This window comes from Sardina pilchardus, chromosome 10 (genome assembly GCF_963854185.1).
Source record: "Sardina pilchardus chromosome 10, fSarPil1.1, whole genome shotgun sequence".
In the NCBI taxonomy this organism is placed as follows: domain Eukaryota; kingdom Metazoa; phylum Chordata; class Actinopteri; order Clupeiformes; family Clupeidae; genus Sardina; species Sardina pilchardus.
This window is the reverse complement of record NC_085003.1, coordinates 9,512,104-9,531,188: the sequence shown is the minus strand read 5'-3', so window position 1 is coordinate 9,531,188 and position 19,085 is coordinate 9,512,104. Positions and strand designations below refer to the sequence as shown.

At 39.4% G+C, this 19,085-nt stretch overlaps 2 protein-coding genes across 3 annotated transcripts; both read right to left on the bottom strand.

The window, feature by feature from the left end:
- Positions 1-2,306: 2,306 nt before the first annotated feature.
- LOC134093600 (troponin I, fast skeletal muscle-like) lies at positions 2,307-8,565 on the bottom strand. 2 transcript variants are annotated; one of them, XM_062546733.1, is made up of 7 exons: positions 8,475-8,565; positions 6,670-6,702; positions 6,541-6,577; positions 5,787-5,915; positions 5,076-5,165; positions 2,654-2,911; positions 2,307-2,526 (listed from the first exon to the last, which is right to left on the bottom strand). In XM_062546733.1, exons 2-6 carry the CDS (start codon positions 6,675-6,677, stop codon positions 2,663-2,665), a joined length of 513 nt encoding a protein of 170 aa, XP_062402717.1. In that variant the 5' UTR covers positions 6,678-6,702; positions 8,475-8,565; the 3' UTR covers positions 2,307-2,526; positions 2,654-2,662. The 2 variants fall into 2 exon arrangements, with proteins under 2 accessions (XP_062402717.1, XP_062402718.1); XM_062546734.1 differs by having other exon boundaries at positions 6,670-6,723; positions 8,475-8,511.
- Positions 8,566-9,727: 1,162 nt separating this feature from the next.
- On the bottom strand, positions 9,728-13,177 carry LOC134093601 (troponin I, fast skeletal muscle-like). The gene is made up of 7 exons (XM_062546735.1): positions 13,093-13,177; positions 11,195-11,227; positions 11,068-11,104; positions 10,583-10,711; positions 10,391-10,480; positions 10,047-10,304; positions 9,728-9,925 (listed from the first exon to the last, which is right to left on the bottom strand). Exons 2-6 carry the CDS (start codon positions 11,200-11,202, stop codon positions 10,056-10,058), a joined length of 513 nt encoding a protein of 170 aa, XP_062402719.1. The 5' UTR covers positions 11,203-11,227; positions 13,093-13,177; the 3' UTR covers positions 9,728-9,925; positions 10,047-10,055.
- Between the last annotated feature and the right edge of the window lie 5,908 nt (positions 13,178-19,085).

Below are 19,085 nucleotides of genomic sequence, written 5' to 3'. Positions count from 1 at the left end.
TGCACTGTAATGTGTGTGTGTTCGCTACATACTGCGCATTTGAATCATCTGTAGTGTGTGTGTGTGTGTGTGTGTGTGTGTATGTTCACTACATATACCGCATATTTGAATCACTTTCTGATGTACTGTTTTTGTGTATGTGTGTGAGTGTGTGCGTGCAGTATACCTGTCATGTCAACTTGAGTTAGAAGGAGAAGCCCATGGGCTCTCTGTCCCATTCCCCTGTCCTCTTGACCCTGTTAGGAGACAACTTCAGGGCCATGTTTGATAAAACACACGTCACATTTCTTTACAGACTGAATCAACGTGTCACATTTTTCATATATGTCATATAATCATGACATGATAATTTCATTAAAATAAAAGAAGAGTATTACACTCAGTGATATAATCGTTTGTCAAGTCAGGGAAAGTTATTTATAACTCACCATTTCACTAACTCACAGGTTTCTCCTTGCACTGCAAACATGCATTACAAAATAAAAATGATATGGCTGCTATTACATTACAGAGGGAGAGTGTATATAGGGTGTGCGTGTGCGTGTGTGTGTGTGTGTGTGTGTGTGTGTGTGTGTGTGAGAGAGAGAGAGAGAGAGAGAGAGAGAGAGTGTTTATGTGACGAAAAAGTGTGCAGTCGATGGCTGTGTCTGAAACATAAGTACACACGCTGGGCAGAATGCATTTTCCGGAAGTTACGTCAGAATAGAAAGTCAAGCGCTCTCACTAGATGAGTACTTAGTTTGGCGTGATTTCCAAGCGTGCATCGATGCATCTTTTTTGGCCTCAGATATCCCATAATCCATTGCGCAGCGCAGGTCAAGCTCCACACGTCATGCAAATCGTCAACACACCCCCCTCCCCAAGTCAGGTGACGCCAACTAGTTTGTGCTGTCCAAATGTAGGTAGGGACGCATCCTGAGGAGCAAGCTAACTGAGACGCTACTGGAAAGAAGGTACTATCCAGCGTGCGCGCTTGACTTTTGGACACAGCCAAGGTGTGTTTAGGGTGTGTGTGTGTGTGTGTGAAAGAGACTGTGGAGGAAGAGATCTCTGACAGATCTCTGTCGACATCTTGTGGAATGAATCAGCCACATGTCTGACGGGTTCTATAAAAATCATGCCACCCATGCCAGCCTCGAACTCAATGTTCTGACGCCAGTCACCAACATCCGCAGCCTACAGTATACATTTCACACATGATTAATTGCAAGGAAGATTAGCAAATAAAAAGCCCTCACCTGATTAGAAACTTGAACTGGAGGTGTGAGAGTTCAAGGGTAGAGATAGGCAACACTGGTATTGGCAGAATAGACAGGTCTCATTTTTATGACTGGCAGCATCTGATGCTACAAAATATCCTTCCCTGCTTAAGGTCATGCTACTCCTGCAAATCCAGCTCAGTTTAGCTTTGCTTAAAATAGATGGAAGAGTGAATTTTTTTTCCAGATATCTGACTAACAAGCTTACATCTTACTTCTATTGTACAGATACATACCTTCAAGATGTAATTTTACGTCATGTTAGAGACAACTGGACCTTATTCTCTATCAACACAAACTCCTGGTGTAACCAGGGCAACTGGGATGTTAGTGTGACAATACTTTGCATCTTATAGTTGCTGTGTCACCAAATCTGAGGAACTATTCAGAAAATCTGGAAAGTGCATGAGACTGTGTGTGTATGCTGAAGTGGACCTTGAAACAGAAGGAGGAGCATTTCCTCAAGTTGGTGTATTCCGTTCGGTCACTCCCTGCCACCATCCTCATGGCTTCGGCTTTCTACTGCGTACCTATCCTCTTGAACCCTTTAGGGAGACAACTTGAGGAACCAAGTTTGTTCAAACACACACAAGGTGTCTCTGTACATTTAACTGAGGTGTCACATTTTCATATAGTTCATAAAGTCAGGTATGTGATATCGTCATAGAATAATAACACTGTAGTTACATTCTTTAAAAAGATGTTGTCATAGAAATCAAAATATAACTCACCATTGCACCGACTTGTACCAAAGTATGTTGACTTTTGGGTAGGCTCACTCAGCACTACAAATGCGCATCTGTTAGATCCCAACGGAATGCACTTAAACTTGTCCATCAGTAAGACTGATACAGAGCATTTCAGGGAGAGAAAGACAGAGTGCCAAAAAAGATGTGTGTATGGTGTGTGTTCTGTGTGTTTGTGTGTTTGTGTGTGTCTAGGTGGGTGGGTGGGCAAACTCGATATCTGCCGCATAGGTGAATACTAACTACAAGAGTCAAATCTATGTCTGCCAAAACATTATACAGAAAAAGCCAAAACAGTAGAAATATTAAAGCCCAATGTTTAATATGTATGGTTTGCAACAGTACCATGCTTGCTCTATCTAAATTCAGTGCATTTTGAGAATAAAAGGCATTTGTTTCAGTCAAGGTACTGTAGAGAACATAACCTATCAACATTAAGCACAAAGAACAAATGTCCCACATCCAATCATTTTGTCCATGTTCATAATGCTTTTTTTCTGGCAGATGTCAACTTCTTGAGTCTGCAGGAGAGTAAAAAAGAGAGTTAAGTAAAAAAAAAAAATGTTTTTTTAAATATCATTCATCAGCAGATTATAGACATGGACCCTTAAATGAAACCTTAATGTCGTGTAATTCATAAAAACCCACCTCTTGAATTTACGCCTCAGCACCCTCAAACATCTTCTTCTTGTCCTTCTTGTCCTCAACGTTCTGGCGCCAGTCGCCAGTCGCCTCCTGCTTGACCTCCTTCTTCACCTGCTTCAGGTTGGATCTCAAGTCCATGGTGACCTTGTGCTTGGAGCCCAGCAGAGCCTGAAGCATCTGATCGGCAGACATACGTACTTTCTTCAGAGCTGGTTTCTTCATACCCTTCATCTCTGTTACCTTGAACTTGAGATCTTCAATCTGAGGAGGCAATAAAATTACTTTTTTTTTGTTTTCTTTTAGGCTCTTGCATATCAACTCATGTTGTACTGTATATTTTCTGATACAAGATGAAACAGTATGATGAAGAAAGTGATTTTAGAGGTATTATCTAGCTACTGTACAAATACTGTATGCCCATAATGGCCGCGTTTCCAGATTCGATCTTTCTTAAGGACTTAAGAAGGCTCCAAAGAGATGGAGCGCTAAGATATGGGTGTTTTCCCAGACGCGTTCTTAACTGCCTTCTTAGGAGAACCTTAAGATCAAGCCAAAGTCACACACAGCGCCCCGTGTTGCCCCTACAGGTGCAATTAGGCTACGCATGTATCGTGTGTGTGTGTGTGTGTGTGGTGTGTGTGTGTGTGTGTGTGTGTGTGTGTGTGTGCGTGCGTGCGTGCGTGCGTGCGTGCGTGCGTGCGTGCGTGCGTGCGTGCGTGCGTGCGTGCGTGCGTGCGTGCGTGCGTGGGCCCGGGTGGCTAATCAGGTGATTCTGGAGGATTCCTGGTGGGCCGTCAACGTTTTGGGCCAGTGTGAATATCGTGAGCTTAAATATATTGTTTCTGAAGATAATTTGCTGCGCCCTTGCAGCACTTCTGCAGCCTGGGCTGTGCGGTCGCGGCTCCTTACACCTATAGTCTTCCAAAAAACTCAACCTAACTGATCAAACAGGGTGATAATCAATATAGCCTAGGCCTATTTTTTATCAGCTCAGGTCATTCATATATTAACTTATGCAAGAAGCATCCCATCTCTCTTATAGATAGTGTGGTAGTAGGCATGTGATGTAGGCTAGTCTACTTTAATATAGCCGAGAAGATGTAACCCTCCAGCCCATGTGACCTGCGAGTGGGGTGCACGTATGCATTGATGTAAACCGGACTTTTACCTGCCCTAGCGGCAGGCTATGCTCACTGAGCATTTGATCGCTAAGAGGCTGTGGGTCAGCTCGATCTTACGTTTCCTTTTAGTGAAAGACATCAGTCGCACAGTCACTTACAATTAAGACACGGTGTAAGAGCGACTCTGGGAAACACGTTCTTCTTTCACAGCGTTCTTAAGAGCGCTCCGAAGAAGATCTTAGCGTTAAGAGCTTCTTAAAGGAATAGTTGGGAATTTTGGACATAGAACCTCATTTCCAACTTAGTCGGGGTGATATAGGTCTGTGGAGACCATTTTCAGTGAATTTCTGCCCTTCCTTAAGTTGCAGCGTTCATTTGTTGCTAATCTGGTGCCGGAGATAACGCAAGTCAACGGTAACATCCAGCCTGCCACTGAAAACAGTCTCCACAGAACACCCGAAACAAATAAATTATAACGTCAGACTATCGATGCACATGTCTGTGTTGATAGAACAATGTTAGAAATAAAACTAACCTTGCATCGCATTGCAATAGCCTAATTTGTTCCCTGTATGGCAGTAGCGGATTGATATTGAGAACCTAGTCCCTCAAAATGTAATAAATCATTGATTGTCTCAGGTGTGCTGTGGAGTGAGTAAGACTGTTTTGGATGTTACCGTTGAATTGCGTTAGCTCAGAACCAGTTTAGCAAAGGGGAACGCTGCAACTTAAGGAAGGGGTTAAACGCGATAAAAATTGTCTCCACCGACCTATATCACCTCGGCAAATTTGGAAATGAGGTCCTATGTCCAAAATTCTGAACTATTCCTTTAACGAATCTGGGAAACGCGGCCAATTTTGCTTCTGGGGACAGGTAGTTATTGTATGAGGATATGGTCAGTTTGGTACATTTCACAGGCTTTTTGTCAGATACATCCTCTCAAAAACAGGAATGAAGTAATTGTGACAGATTGTACATTTCTTTTTCCTAAAATCTTCACTCTTCAAAACTATAAAACAATACAACTCATATTTCAATTGTTGCTGTAAAACAATAGCAGGGTGTCTGTGCACTTGAAAGGCCAAAGGTGATTTGGAAGAAACTGGCCCATAAAGATAACAACATGTAAATAAAGTTTAGGGCATCTCTAATCCCCCCTCCCTCCAAATAGAAGTGGCTGTTTCTTAGAGAATTGCCATATTTCACTCATATTTGGGATTCCTCTCCCAAGAGAATAAATAATAAAAATAAGTATGAAGTGGGAACTACTGGTTGGCATGGGAGAACATGATAAAAGAATCACATCTTTAGCTCCTTTTGTCACTTTGGAATTTGCGTCATATCTCTCCTCATCCACTTTGTCAATCTTGCCGTGGATTTCTTTGATCAGTTTCTGAAAAACATCACAGACAACATGAAAACAAAGGTTCGTCAACTCTAAGGTACCAAATCAATGCAAAGAAACAGTGTTGAAATTGAGGCCCCTAGGTTATAATGGCGGCCTGAAATGCCTTGTACTGTATGTGAAAAAAACTTCTTCCCGAGGCACTTTTGAATTTATTACCTCATCAAATTATAGATTGTTATGGCCATTATTGGAACAGTGAAAGCAATAATAAAATAGTTTTTGAACTTTAATGTCACTAATGCTAATTATTCAATGATCCATTTGAACTGAAATATTTAAAATGCTTTCACAACAAAAATGATATATACTATTAATTTAGATTAATTAATCACAGAGTATGTAATTAATTCGATTTATTTTAGCCGATTGACAGCCCTATAAATAACCTAGATAAATAATATTATGTGGCCAAACATATTTGGTCTCTTCCACTTATTTGAACCAACACAGTGGTAACATTTTCAAGTTATCATGTCATGGTCCCAAAATTGTGCTAAATGGTGTTTGATTGTGAATAATGTACTTTATGATCTTGAATGGCATAAAAACTAGCTAAAAACTATGTATCCTAATATGCCCATTCATTATATATTCTGACTGGCCTACTTGAAGCTCCTCAACACCGCTGGGTAGACTAAGTGCAGGGCATTGCTCATTCAGGTAGGCCTCCTTTGCCGCGACAGCATCAACTTCCTCTTGTTCAAGTCGTGTTGCAGCAATCTGAAGCATCAAGCTCTGAGGACAGAAGAACCATGAGAGAGCGAGAGAGAGAAAGAGAGAGAGAGAGAGAGATGATGATGGGCCTTCAGAGAATTTGAAACACGAAAACAAATGACTGTAGGCCAGGTGTGACCAATGTGGGCAGCGCACCATTTAATTTCAGTCCCAACGAATTTTCAAAGGTTAGATGCAGTTCATTATCTGACCACAGTTTTACATGTGGCAATGACGGGGATGGGGGGTGGGACAGTGGTTCTCAAACTGTGGGGCGAGCCCCTCTAGTGGGTAATAGAGACATGACAGGTGGGCTGGGATTATCATCATCCGGGAAATGTAACGTAAAACCAAAATTTCTAAAAAAAAAATCCTGGTAATCGGTTCAGGTGGGGTTTGAAAATTTGCCACCTCTAAATAGGGGAATGACAGAAAAAGTTTGAGAACCCACTGAGGTGAGGGGATGAGGTCAACAGATCCATGACACAAGTGAATACAGCCGGGGTCGCCACCATTGGGATCAGCATGGAAGCAGTGGCATACTGACAAAAATATGATGGTAATGGTAAAGTGTCATAACTCCCCTGCTGTAGACACAACAAGGGACCAGTCTTGGAGATGACGCAAACTGAAAACAAGGACTTACCTTCAGATGATGCCTGCGACTCGATGTCATCTTTTTGCTGAGGGGAAAAGCAAGGTTTAGCACAACAGAAAGAAGGACTAAATGAAAACAAAGGCTGATACCAGCCAAGTATCTTGAGGAAATACTTACTCAGACATCTTGGCTTGATGTTGTTCTCTTTATCTAAGAGGGAATAACAAAAAACTAAAAAAGATCTTTTAAATTACCAGTGCATGAAAATGCAAAACAACTAAATAGTTGAGTAGTTTGAATAGTTAAATTATTTAATAGTGAATTATATTAGAGAGGATGCCTATGTTAGGCTATATAGCCTAGTATTAATAACAATGATATCAATGAATATAATCAAAATGAACAAAACCATAAAATAAATCTACAAACCAGAGAATGTCTATTACTCTTTTCTATTACTTTTCCCTGAAATGGCATTGACTGCTGGCCTATAGTAGCCCTACCAACTCCAATGTGGTGCTTTTTGATGTATGAAAGACCCTCGTAGCAATTAGATACAAACAAAAATGACTGTATAAGTATTGAGTTAAGTAATAAGACTGCATAACATTGAGTGGGAAAAACTGAGCCAGCAACATTTAGGTTGCTGTCCTTTTGCTAAGCTTAGATCCTCCAAAACTTCACCAGTCAGAAAATCTACACAATTCTGTCCTAGTTAGCATACAAACCAGTTAGCATCATGTACCAAATGGTACCACACGGAGGCACTGTATTATATCAAATGCAAGTTGGTGGAAGAGTGATGTAGCTGCTTGCAAGACAACTTGAATCCTACTGAATAAGGTTATAATTAACAATTAGTATAATATTAAAAAAATAATAAAAATATAAACCCCTGCTTTATTCATTTAATTACAAAGTTGATTAGCGTCCATTCTTTTCTTGATTAGTCAATTAGTTGTTTGTTATGGTTAACTATAATAGTAACAGTAATAAAACGGACAGTTAACAGTAATAAAAGCTGTTATATTAACATATTAACTAATAAAAACTTGAAAGTCCAAAAACAAGATCAGAGGCCCAAGATGATGTCCTCGACAGGATCTCATAATTATTGTATAACTGAGCTGGTTAGTAGCTGCTCAAGCCTAAAGAACAGTCCAATATCTTATTAGCACGTGTGTTTACATGTTTACAAGGAAACTGACATAATTCACGTCATGTCACATGAGATTATTGTTGGTGGGATTTCAGATCCCATAAATAAACTAGGTTTTGAAGTTTCTCAATAGCTTGCACTTGCATTTCAAGGGTCCAGCTGACCAGCTACGGTCAGGACAGTTGGCATGAAATGGGTATCACTTTAAAGATGTCAGACACTTGATTCCTGGGCATTTGAAACAGGGCAGCCTTAGGTTAGTATCTCAAGTGACTAATGAAGTGCCCCAGGTTAAGGGTAGGGAGACATTGCCTCTGATGCCTCTCTCAGTTATATAGCCTAACATTTCCATCAGAGAGTTGCCATCTTTAAAAATATATGTGTAAACAACATGTTTAACATATTTTTGTATCAAATTAGTTATAAACACAGGTTGCCACTTAGAACATTACTAAATCAATCTAAAGCAGATTTCACACTGATCTTGTATTTACATTACTTATAGATAATACAATGGGACAGCTCATTCTGCATTTCATTAAATCAAAATATTTTAAAATATTATTGTAATCAAATTAATTAGATGCCTTATCATGATCATTAAGACGGAAGTAAGACCTTTTATAAACTTTATAATATCTCAGAAATACCAAGACATGGAAGAAACATAAAAAACCCCATACACTTCTGTTTTTGTATTATAACGGTCAGTCTTACTTAATTAACATATATCTTGACCCAATTTACAATGACCCATTGAGATACAGAGTACGTGAGTAACTAATAAATAACTCAGCAAGATAGTAAATAAAAAAGTCCTCACCTGATTAAAAACTTGGACTTGAACTGAAGGTGAGAGATTAGAGAGAGGGTAGAGATAGGCAACACTGGTATTGGCAGAATAGACAGGTCTCGTTTTTATGGCTGGCAGCATCTGATGCTACAAAATATCTTTCCCTGTTTAAGGTCATGCTACTCCTGCCAATCCAGCTCAGTTTAGCTTTGCTTAAAATAGACAGAAGATTTCCATATGTCTGACTGATAAGCTTGCATCTTACTTCTTTTGTACAGATACATACCTTCAAGATGTAATTGAGTTAGAGATAACTGAACCAGATTATCTATCAACAGAAGCTACTGGTACAGAGGCAACTAGGATGTCAGTGTGACAATACTTGCTGCATCTTTGGGCTCTTGCTGTGAAATCTAAGGAACTATTCTGGAACTAGAAAAGCACTCAGAGAGCGCAGACCTCCCCCAAGCGCCTTATTGAGTCCATACAAACGCTCGTATCAAGCATGTATTTGAAGCATGTGCGTCAAGCCGTTCTAGAGATATAATGTGCAAAGCATGAGATATGGCTGTGACTTTTATTTTTACACACAGGAAACACTTCAACAGGATGTGTAGTTCAGGGAGAGTCAGATTGTATGCTTAGAACCTGAGACCATTGGATTCACAGGTGTAAATATGGATAGAAATTGTACAGAAAGTACATGAGACTATAAGTGTGTACTGTATGCTGAAGTGGACCTTGAAACAGACGGAGGAGCGTTTCCTCAAGTTGCTGTATTCCGTTCGGTCACTCCCTGCCACCATCCTCATGGCTTCGGCTTTCTACTGCGTACCCATCCTCTTGAACCCTTTAGGGAGACAACTTGAGGAACCGAGTTTGTTCAAACACAAATGTAAAGTATGTTCTTTAAAAAAAAATGTAATGGAAAGCAAAATATAACTCACCATTGCACCGACGTCTGCCAAAGTATGTTGACTTTTGGGTAGGCTTCCACTGCACTACAACTATATGTAACAAAATGCACTTAAATTTGTCCATGAGTACGACTGATGGAGAGCATGTCAGGGAGAGAAAGATAGAGTGCCAAAGAAGATGTGTGTATGTTTGTGTATGGTGTGTGTTTGTGTGTTTGTGTGCGTCTAGGTTGGTGGGTGGGACGGGGGGTGGGCAAACTCGATATCTTGCTAAATAAATCTGCCGCACAGTTGAATACTATACAACAAGAATCAAATCTACGTCTGCCAAAACAATATATACACCAAAAAAAAACAGAACAGTAGGAACATTAAAGCCCATTGTTTAATATGTATGGTCTGCAACAGTAACATGCTTGCTCTATCTAAATTCAGTGCATTTTGAGAATGAAGGCATTTGTTTCTGTCAAGGTATAGGGAACATAAAAAACATTAAGCAAAAAGAACAAATGTCCCCCATCTATCCATTTTGCTTTTTTTCTGGAAGATGTCAACTTCTTGAGTCTGTAGGAGAGTAAAAAAGAGATTGACTAACCTTTCTATCTAGAATTATCATTCATTAACAAATCATAGACATGGACCCTTCAACTGTAACCCTAATGTCGTGGAGTTCATAAAAACTCACCTCTTGAATTTACGCCTCAGCACCCTCAAACATCTTCTTCTTGTCCTTCTTGTCCTCAACGTTCTGGCGCCAGTCGCCAGTCGCCTCCTGCTTGACCTCCTTCTTCACCTGCTTCAGGTTGGATCTCAAGTCCATGGTGACCTTGTGCTTGGAGCCCAGCAGAGCCTGCAGCATCTGATCGGCAGACATACGTACTTTCTTCAAAGCTGGTTTCTTCATACCCTTCAAGTCAGTGACCTTGAACTTCAGGTCTTCAACCTAAGGATGCAATGCAGGTATTTTTCACAGCAATGGGAATAGCATTTCTGATTAATTTCTTTAGAAAATCAGAACAACAGAATTACCTCCTTAGCTCCTTTGGTCAGTTTGGAATCAGCGTCATATCTCTCATCATCCACTTTGTCAATCTTTTGATGGATCTCTTTGCACAGTTTCTGAAAAACATTACAGACAACATGAAAAAGATATATACTACATGACCACAAATATACATACTACATTAAATGCATCAAGATAACATCAAAATGCCCCCTTACCTGTAGTGCCTCCAGACCATCAGGTAATGAGAGTTCAGGGCAATGCTCATTCAGGTAGGCCTCCTTTGCAGCCTTAGCGTCAACCGCTTCCTGCTCAATTCGCTCTCCAGCGATGTGAAGCATTAGACTCTTGAGAGAGAGAGAGAGAGAGAGAGAGAGAGAGAGAGGCAGAGAGAGAATGAACAAAATCAGTATCATGCATGATTATGACCACTGATTTACACAAACAAAATCATTGCAATTATACAGTTTCATCATTTGAGTGGTAGTTAGAATAATAGTGGACAGGACAATGATATCCCATCTGACTAGACTAAACAGGACATTAAAGTAGTTTTCAATACCTTGTAGCTCATGTATGCATTTTAACTCGTTTGCTTAGACTGTAAATGCTCATGTATTTCATTATATTAATGTAATGTTTCATTACATTAAACTTGAACTTGAACTTCATTTTCTGATTCTCACAGAAAATGGGGATTTACCTTCAGATGATGCTTGCGGCTGGATGTCATCTTTTTCCTAAGGTTCCACGAAAAATACCATAAAACAGAATTAATGACAGAGCACAAAACAAAACTTATATAATAGCATACTTGGACAAATACTTACTCAGACATCTTTGCTTTTGTTTGTTCTTTTTATCTGTGATGGAATGAAAAACAAAAACCCTTTATACTGTCTACAAAATAGATCTGTTTTTAAATATAATGAAGACTAACAAATAGTGACTTTTGTCATGAGGATATATTTAAAACATACATGTAAAGAATACTGTAAATGAATAATTGCTGGTCAGATATTACTACATGTTGAGGCAAATGCAACATGCAAAAAACATCAATGTCATTTGCTATGTGATTTATGTATTGCAGTAGATTGGACTACCATATGTCAGCAGTGGAGTGAGTGAAAGTGCCAAACTGTGTGTCAATGTCAATGGTGGTGAAAGATATAAAAGCACAATACTGTTCCGTCATAAATTAAATACGGCAGGTTTCTCAGCAACAGATTCATTAACCCACATGCATGCAATACTTCTACACTGCAGCTTGCCATTTTAGTTGGATGCCAAAGAGTATCATGCTTCATTTAGCCTCATTAGGTGAGGGTTGGGTATCCAAAGCCTATAAATCTCAGCTGGTAGAGAAAGCAAGATCACTAGTTAAAAATATAGTGTGGGTTTCACTACCAAGGTAACGGACACATGACACAAAACTTCTGGAACCTTTCTGGAGATGAGAGTAGGGAACCAGTCCAAATGTCTCACATAATCAAAATAGGTGGGTGACACATGTGTCTCCTTCAAGCGTATATTAGAGCATTTCTCAGACACATAAAAATATCCCTTCTGAAAAACGTCACATTGTAACGATTTGTAGGAACACATGATATGCATGACATCATAATCATTTTTATTTGGAGATAAAAATAAACGGACTGGAATAACAAATGGCATATAACACGATACTGTGCATGTTGCATATTTTGTATGCTCTTTGATATGGGGATATCATAATTTGATGATGGTTATGATAATATGAGCTGATTTGTTTACTTCAAGATATCAAAAGGAACAGCTATTGTAATCAGCACCAGGCGACAGCAACATCCTTTTATCCTAACCCAAACCAATAATTAATTTCTTTCTATATGTATACAATTATTTCTATACAATAGGTCTAAAGGTCTAATGGGTTTACTTTCATCACTATATCTATCAAATTCAAGACTCTTTTCATCAGTGGTTCCATGTTGGTGGAATGAGTTGCCCAGTACTCTCCGTTCCAGCAATATTTTGGATCTTTCAACAGGTGTCTTAAGGCATATCTGTTCAATATTAACTTAGTCTATTAAGCGCTTCTTATGGGTTATGGTTTGCATAGTATACTGTAGTATTGTTTTGTTTTCATTAGGCCTTTGATTGAATTTACATTATTGTTTTATTATTGTTATTCTACTTAATGCAGCCTTACCATACCATAGTTATTGATATTATACAAATGATTAAATGACTTCATTGTTTATTTGCTATTCTCCTATATATTGTCTTGAAAGGCGCTTTATAAATAAAGTGTATTTTGTTCTTCTTCTTCTTCTTCTTCTTCTTCTTCTTCTTCTTATCATTATTATTATTATTATTATTATCACTATTATCATTATTATTATAATCATTGTTTATTTTAATTAGGTTACTGCTTGCATTTATATTGTTTATTGTTTATATTGCTATTCTCCCTACTATAGTCTGACCAACTTTTTTAAATTGTTCAATGATAAATCAATTGTATTGTTTTTATTTGTATATCGTTTTGGACAAAGGCATCTGCCAAATAGCATAACCATAACCATAACCATAACCATAACCATTCTCTGAAACACCAAATATTTTAGCAGATAAATTCCTTCAGCACTATATTGCAAATGAATAGGAGGAATTCCAAAGACAATCAGCAGAGCGAGTATATTATATTTGGAGGGAGTAAGGTAGGAAAATATAAATCTCTCACCTGATGAGAAATCTTGACTGGAAGAGGAGAGCTCTTGGACAGGGGAGGGGAGATGTGATCTGTCACTGGCATTGACAGGTCAGTGAGGTCCGGTATTTAAGGTTGGCAGCATCCAACATCACAGGCTATCTCCTCCTCTTTGAGATTCTTGCCAGTAATCCTCTTAAAATAGAAAAAGATCCATATTTTGACAAGACTCTATAAGGAACACTGAGTGACAAAGCAACTGGTGTAACTGAGTGTTTATGCAAAGCTAAGTTAACTTTAGTCCGAAAAACAGGTCTGTTTGGAGTGCTGCAAGCTGTACATTCTTTTTGGTGCTCTTCCTTGCCGGGACTCCAGATATAGAAAAAGAAGAGAGATCCGAGGCACTCAAAAAAGATAATCAAGTGTTCATCCTGTGATATAAAATGTTATATTTTACATAATTCATTTCTACATCCAATGACTAGTCACACAACAGATTCAAAGTCTAGACTGGCTCATATGGACATGTCTGGACTGCAGTATTAACTTGCACAAGAAACACAAGTACAAAATAAGAAACTGCAAATCAGCATGAGTGTGGAGAAGAACATCTATGTTTGCATGTTTATGATACCATTTAAGATCTTTATATGTACTGTAATCCAATATCAAGACATTGTTAAGTTGTAAAAGTGTGCAATAAATGATACTGTCAGGTGACGACAGGTTAGACTGGCTCAAAATTCAACACTAAAAGCTGGTGGGCAGAACATGATATTGCAAACATAAATGTTAACATCCATGCAGAGAAAGAGAGAGAGAGATAGACAGATAGAGAGAGACAGAGAGAGAGAGAGAGAAAGAGCATACGCACATGAATTTGTATCTATTTAGGCCATTTTATTTTATTTTAAATGGATATGCATAGCAGCAGAAAGGTAAGCATATGTCTAGACATCTGCTTTCCAGTCTTTCTATAAACTGTTGTTATCAACTCAAATTTATACACAGCGTGTCAGAATTTCGCAGGGGGGACCCAAGCACAAGACTCGATAAAGGCAGGTGTACAGTCAAAGGATTTATTTGTTGGTAAATGCACACGAGAAACAAAACCAAATGCTGAAGACAGGCTGACGAACCCAAGAAGATAGAAGACACTATCCAAACAATGGGCAGAATTCAAAAACTAACACTTACAGACTTGACTTTCAACTCAACCAGAGAGACGAACCGACAAACAGGACAGCGGAACAGAGAGTTTATAAATAGACAGACCAATGAACAGGGGGGATTCCAACCAAGTACGTGGTTTAGTGGCAAACCTGGGTAAGTTAACTCAGACTACTCGTTGTTTCCCTATTAGCCGCGGCTTATACATTGATTTTGCAAAATTTCTTCAGCTGTATGAGGTTAATACACAGGGGCCGTTAATATGGCGTTAATATGGTTTTGTTTCTTTTAACTTGCATTAAACACTGTCCTGCGGCTTATACACAATACGGCTGATACACAAGAAATTACTATAAGTGGTAAATCTCCTAATAGAAGAGCTGTATGGCTTCATTCACCTAACAAAACAATGTCATAGGGCTCTTGTTGTAGAATGTTTACCACTCTGAGAGTGGTACAGGTTTATCACTAAACCACACACTTGGAATACCCCCCAGATCAACCAAACAAAACAATAGGAAACAGGTGTGAGCCAAAAATGGAGGGTAAAACTAGCAAGACAAGAAGTGCAGACCAAATAAGGAAAGGGGCAGATAGGAGACAATCACATGAGAGCAGACAGGTACAGAGCACATGGGCTGTGTCTGAAACATCAGTATGCACGCTGGGCAGTGTGCATTTTCCGGAAGTTACGTCAGAATAGACTGCCCGAAAGTCAAGCGCTCTCACTAGTTGGGTACTTCGTTTGGCGTGATTTCCAAGCGTGCATTGATGCATCTTTTTTGCCCTCAGGTATACCATAATCCATTGCGCAGCGCAGGTCAAGCTCCACACGTCATGCAAATCGTCAACACACCCCCCTCCCCGAGTCAGGTGACGCCAACTAGTTAGTGCTGTCCAAATGTAGGTAGGGACGCATACTGAGGAGCAAGCTAACTAAGACGCTACTGGAAAGAAGGTACAGTACTATCCAGCGTGCACGCTTGACTTCTGGACACAGCCATGGAGGCCATCAGGGTGGCACAAAAGCAGTCCAGGACAGATTTTATAATCATTCCAGGCACGATCCTGACAGAATAAACCAATAACCACACATGTAACTCTCTCATGTCAACTGAGAAAAGCTTATCGCACTGCAAAAGGGCAGCAGCTGTTAATCGAAAAATGTGTTACCAAATGAGTCATACAGTAATTTCCCGCATATAAGCCGCATTGTGTATAAGCCGCAGGACAGTGTTTTATGCAAGTTAAAAGAAACAAAACCATATTAAACACCATATTAACTGGCCCCCTGTATTAACCTCATAGCTGAAGAAATTTTGCAAAATCAATGTATAAGCTGCGGCTAATAGTCGGGAAATTACGGTATATTTCTCATGATTTAGTTTTTTCAGTTTCTATTCATATGTATTCAGTATTCAGCTGTAACCAGACTCCATGTTCCCCCAAAATGGGACAGATTATCTTAACCTTAACCTAAATTCAACAGGTCACTAGCAAAGTGCAACAGAAGCATATAAACATCAGTACAGAGAAAAACAGAAAGAGAGAGTAGTGTGTTGTAAATAGTGTGTGTGTGTGTGTGTGTGTGTGTGTGTGTGTGTGTGTGTCTATGTGTGAGTGTGTGCATGTGCGTGTCTATTTGTGAGTGTGAGTGTGTGTGTGTGTGTGTGTGTGTGTGTGTGTGTGTGTGTCTATGTGTGAGTGTGTGCATGTGCGTGTCTATTTGTGAGTGTGAGTGTGTGTGTGTGTGTGTGTGTGTGTGTGTGTGTGTGTGTGTGTGTGTGTGTGTGTGTGTGTGTGTGTGTGTGTGTGTCTGTCTGTCTGTGTGTGTGAACAATTTGCTGCTGTGATTCAAAAGGCAGACAGACGAGACACAAAACACACCTGACAAACAACTGAACAATAGCAACAGCACAGGACAGTGTGCCATCAGCAACAAGATGTGGGTGGTGTCTTAGGTAATAGGCAGATTTTGATGTTTACCTGCAATATCCACTGTGAACAGAGGGGGGCAGTGCTTCCCATGTTCCTGTCTTCCCTTCCTTCCTTCTTCCCTATCTCTAGCTCCTCTCCACCCTCCATGGCTTTCTGCTCCCTATAGCATCCTTTCTGAGCCTGTTAAAACATAGCTTTAGAACCAACTTCTGACCATTTCTCAAATATTGACTGAAAAAGAAGTAAAGTAAAGTAGTGAATTGTCAATACTCACCAAAAGTAACAGAAACTAGTGAATTTCTGCAATTTCTGTGAATTTCTCTTTCTGTTTTTACACCTGAATCACGTCGTCACCAAAGTCATAGGCTAAGGTAGGGGGACGGGGGAGTAATCTAAAAAAGACAAACATGCATAACATGCATATCCTCTGTCTGAGCTGATGTCATTGATAGATTTGTATCTAACTGAGAGTCCATTTACTGTATGTTGCATTTACTATCATTCACAAAGCAGTTAACTATTATTAACACTCTATTGTTATATAAGAAATGATTGCAGTCACACCATTCTCTCAACCCTAAGCTTATGTGTGTGAGCGATAAAAGGTTTCCTTTTTAAATTGCATTTTATTAATTAATTAATTTATTCATTTTTATCTTTGTCAAGAGTACTACAAGATGGCATTTCATCTTGCCTTCATAACACAAAAAAGCCAAATGACAAAGAAAGAGTGGAAACCTTCAGGATGTTTATTAAACCACACTGCGCAAACAGTGCAGTGACACAGTAAGCATTCTTGCAGACATGGACATGAAACTGTATGCTTTATGAACTGCAGTCATGCTACATTCCCAACCGTCTCTAAGCCACAGTAACAAGCATCAAAGCAGACTGACAAGGATTTTGCCTGGCCTCTCTCTACCATCTTCTTCCTGTAATCCTTGCCAGGATTGTCCTCTGTGTCCTTCTTATGCCAGTAATCAATGGCCTCCGTGTCCCTCTAAAGATAAAAGGAAATTAAATATGTTGAACTCTCCTATGGTTCTGTATTCAACAGTACATTTTGTATGAACTCGTCAGCTGGAAATCTTTGCTCACCTCTTCCTTGATCTTCCTCTTCATCTGCTTCAGCTTGGCTCTCAAATCTAAAGTGACCTTGTGTCCAATACCCAGAATTGCCTAAAGTGTTGGATCCAGCTTCAAAATATGCTCCTCAATTGTGTAATTAATTACATTGTCAGGTCCTCTATCTGAAACTGGAAAACAGACACAGAAAACATATACCGGTACATTCCAATCCAGGGTGGAAAGACAGAGACATTGGTGTGCACTTCCAAAAGCAAGAACTAATGCAGTATCAATTAAATATCTGTACATTTTCCAACATAGACTGAAATGGCATATCCCTCCCCATTAGTTTTGTTTTTGTATTAAGCATCTTGCAATTTAAAGCTGGCGTTGGCAAGATGTTTTTGATTGTATTCACTGAAAGCGATATGCTCTGACAGAATAACATAAATCCGCTGGTTTTAGAAAAAAAAAAAAAAAAAGCGCTTCTACCTCCACCTAGAGCCTGTTATTTTTGCAAAAATCCACCACTCACGGTTCTTCTGGTCCAATAAGCACAGGGCTGAATGATCATTGGCAGATCTGACTGGCAATCACAGTTTGTGCATGCACACTCGATGGGAGGTTGCTTGGTGGTAGTGGGGGAGGGGCATGAGAGTTGTGTAAACTACATTCAAAATGTTATTTAAATCCCCTCAATCTGCCAGACTTGCCCACAGCAGCTTTAAAAGTAAAAAAGCAGGTGAAATGAGGGGCTCTCTGATGGCTCTGTCTTGGCAGTCTGAAACGCCTGGTCAGAGGCACAAAGTTTAAAAACATTAAAGGCATGTCCACATTCACTAATTTAATGTTGTGATTTTGAGATCAAACTCTGGGTGCCGGGCACAAAGGGGTTGTTCTTATGTTTCTCAATCAGTCATGGGTGTGTTTGGGGCGTAACATCCTTTAAACCAGTGAAAATGACATCTGCCATTCCCTTTAACAGCAAGCAGTGCAACTTCAAACAGCGTATCGGGATTTTCATAGTCAGCGGCGCTTCTGAAGCAATCTGCTTGCACGCGAGACCGTATGGAACACAACCTTGCTTGACTAGAATCTGTTTGTAACTAGTAGAGCATTTAGCCTACAGTACATGCATCTGCAAACTAACTTCACCGTGGTCTCATAGTCAATGACAAAACAGTTCTACACTATTCATTCCTTTCACTATTGACTGACAAGGGCTTACTATCACAAATATAGCCTGAACAAAGTAACACTTTCCCCAATAACATTTGAATGACTGAATAAAAATACTAAGGATATTTATGACTCATAGGAGTTGCATACATATCATGACAGTGTGTCTTCAGCTGTGCTTTATATACGCCTTTCACTAGACCAGGTTTTTCTTGGTCAGTGGTGTAATGATTTTTAGAGGGTGTAAGATAGTGATTTTTGGATTATGCACCAGACCACACCTTATATGCTTTATAATTTGCATAATTCATAACTTTTCATTCATGTCAAGTTTAATTCAATTGACTACAGATGTGTGACACCAAAAGTGTATGGCTCTCTAGACAAGCGACAATGGTTTATCAGCTAAGCAAAACAGCAAGGCAAAATGATCAGATATCTGAACTAGAATGCAGTTATCCCGCCCAGGGTGAATTCCCATCAGCACAGTACAAAAGGCATTAACAGATAGCACACATGCAGGCCTTCAATGGGCCACCTCTAGGTTGTAGAACAATGACAGGACTAGTGGGCACATTCTAGAATGTGTTTCAGCCATAAATTGTTTGGTGTTATTTTTCCTTTTAGTATTTAGAAATAACTCAATAAAAAAAATGGGATTTTGCTTATGC

Excerpts from the sequence above, each read along its gene's own strand:
- LOC134093600 (XM_062546733.1), bottom strand. Across the intron at positions 5,166-5,786 it reads GCGGTGTTGAGGAGCTTCAA|AAACTGATCAAAGAAATCCA; the intron begins GTAGGCCAGTCA and ends GATGTTTTTCAG. Across the intron at positions 2,912-5,075 it reads TGACAAAAGGAGCTAAAGAT|ATTGAAGATCTCAAGTTCAA; the intron begins GTGATTCTTTTA and ends TTGCCTCCTCAG.
- LOC134093601 (XM_062546735.1), bottom strand. Across the intron at positions 10,712-11,067 it reads GCCGCAAGCATCATCTGAAG|AGTCTAATGCTTCACATCGC; the intron begins GTAAATCCCCAT and ends CTCTCTCTCAAG. Across the intron at positions 10,305-10,390 it reads TGACCAAAGGAGCTAAGGAG|GTTGAAGACCTGAAGTTCAA; the intron begins GTAATTCTGTTG and ends TTGCATCCTTAG.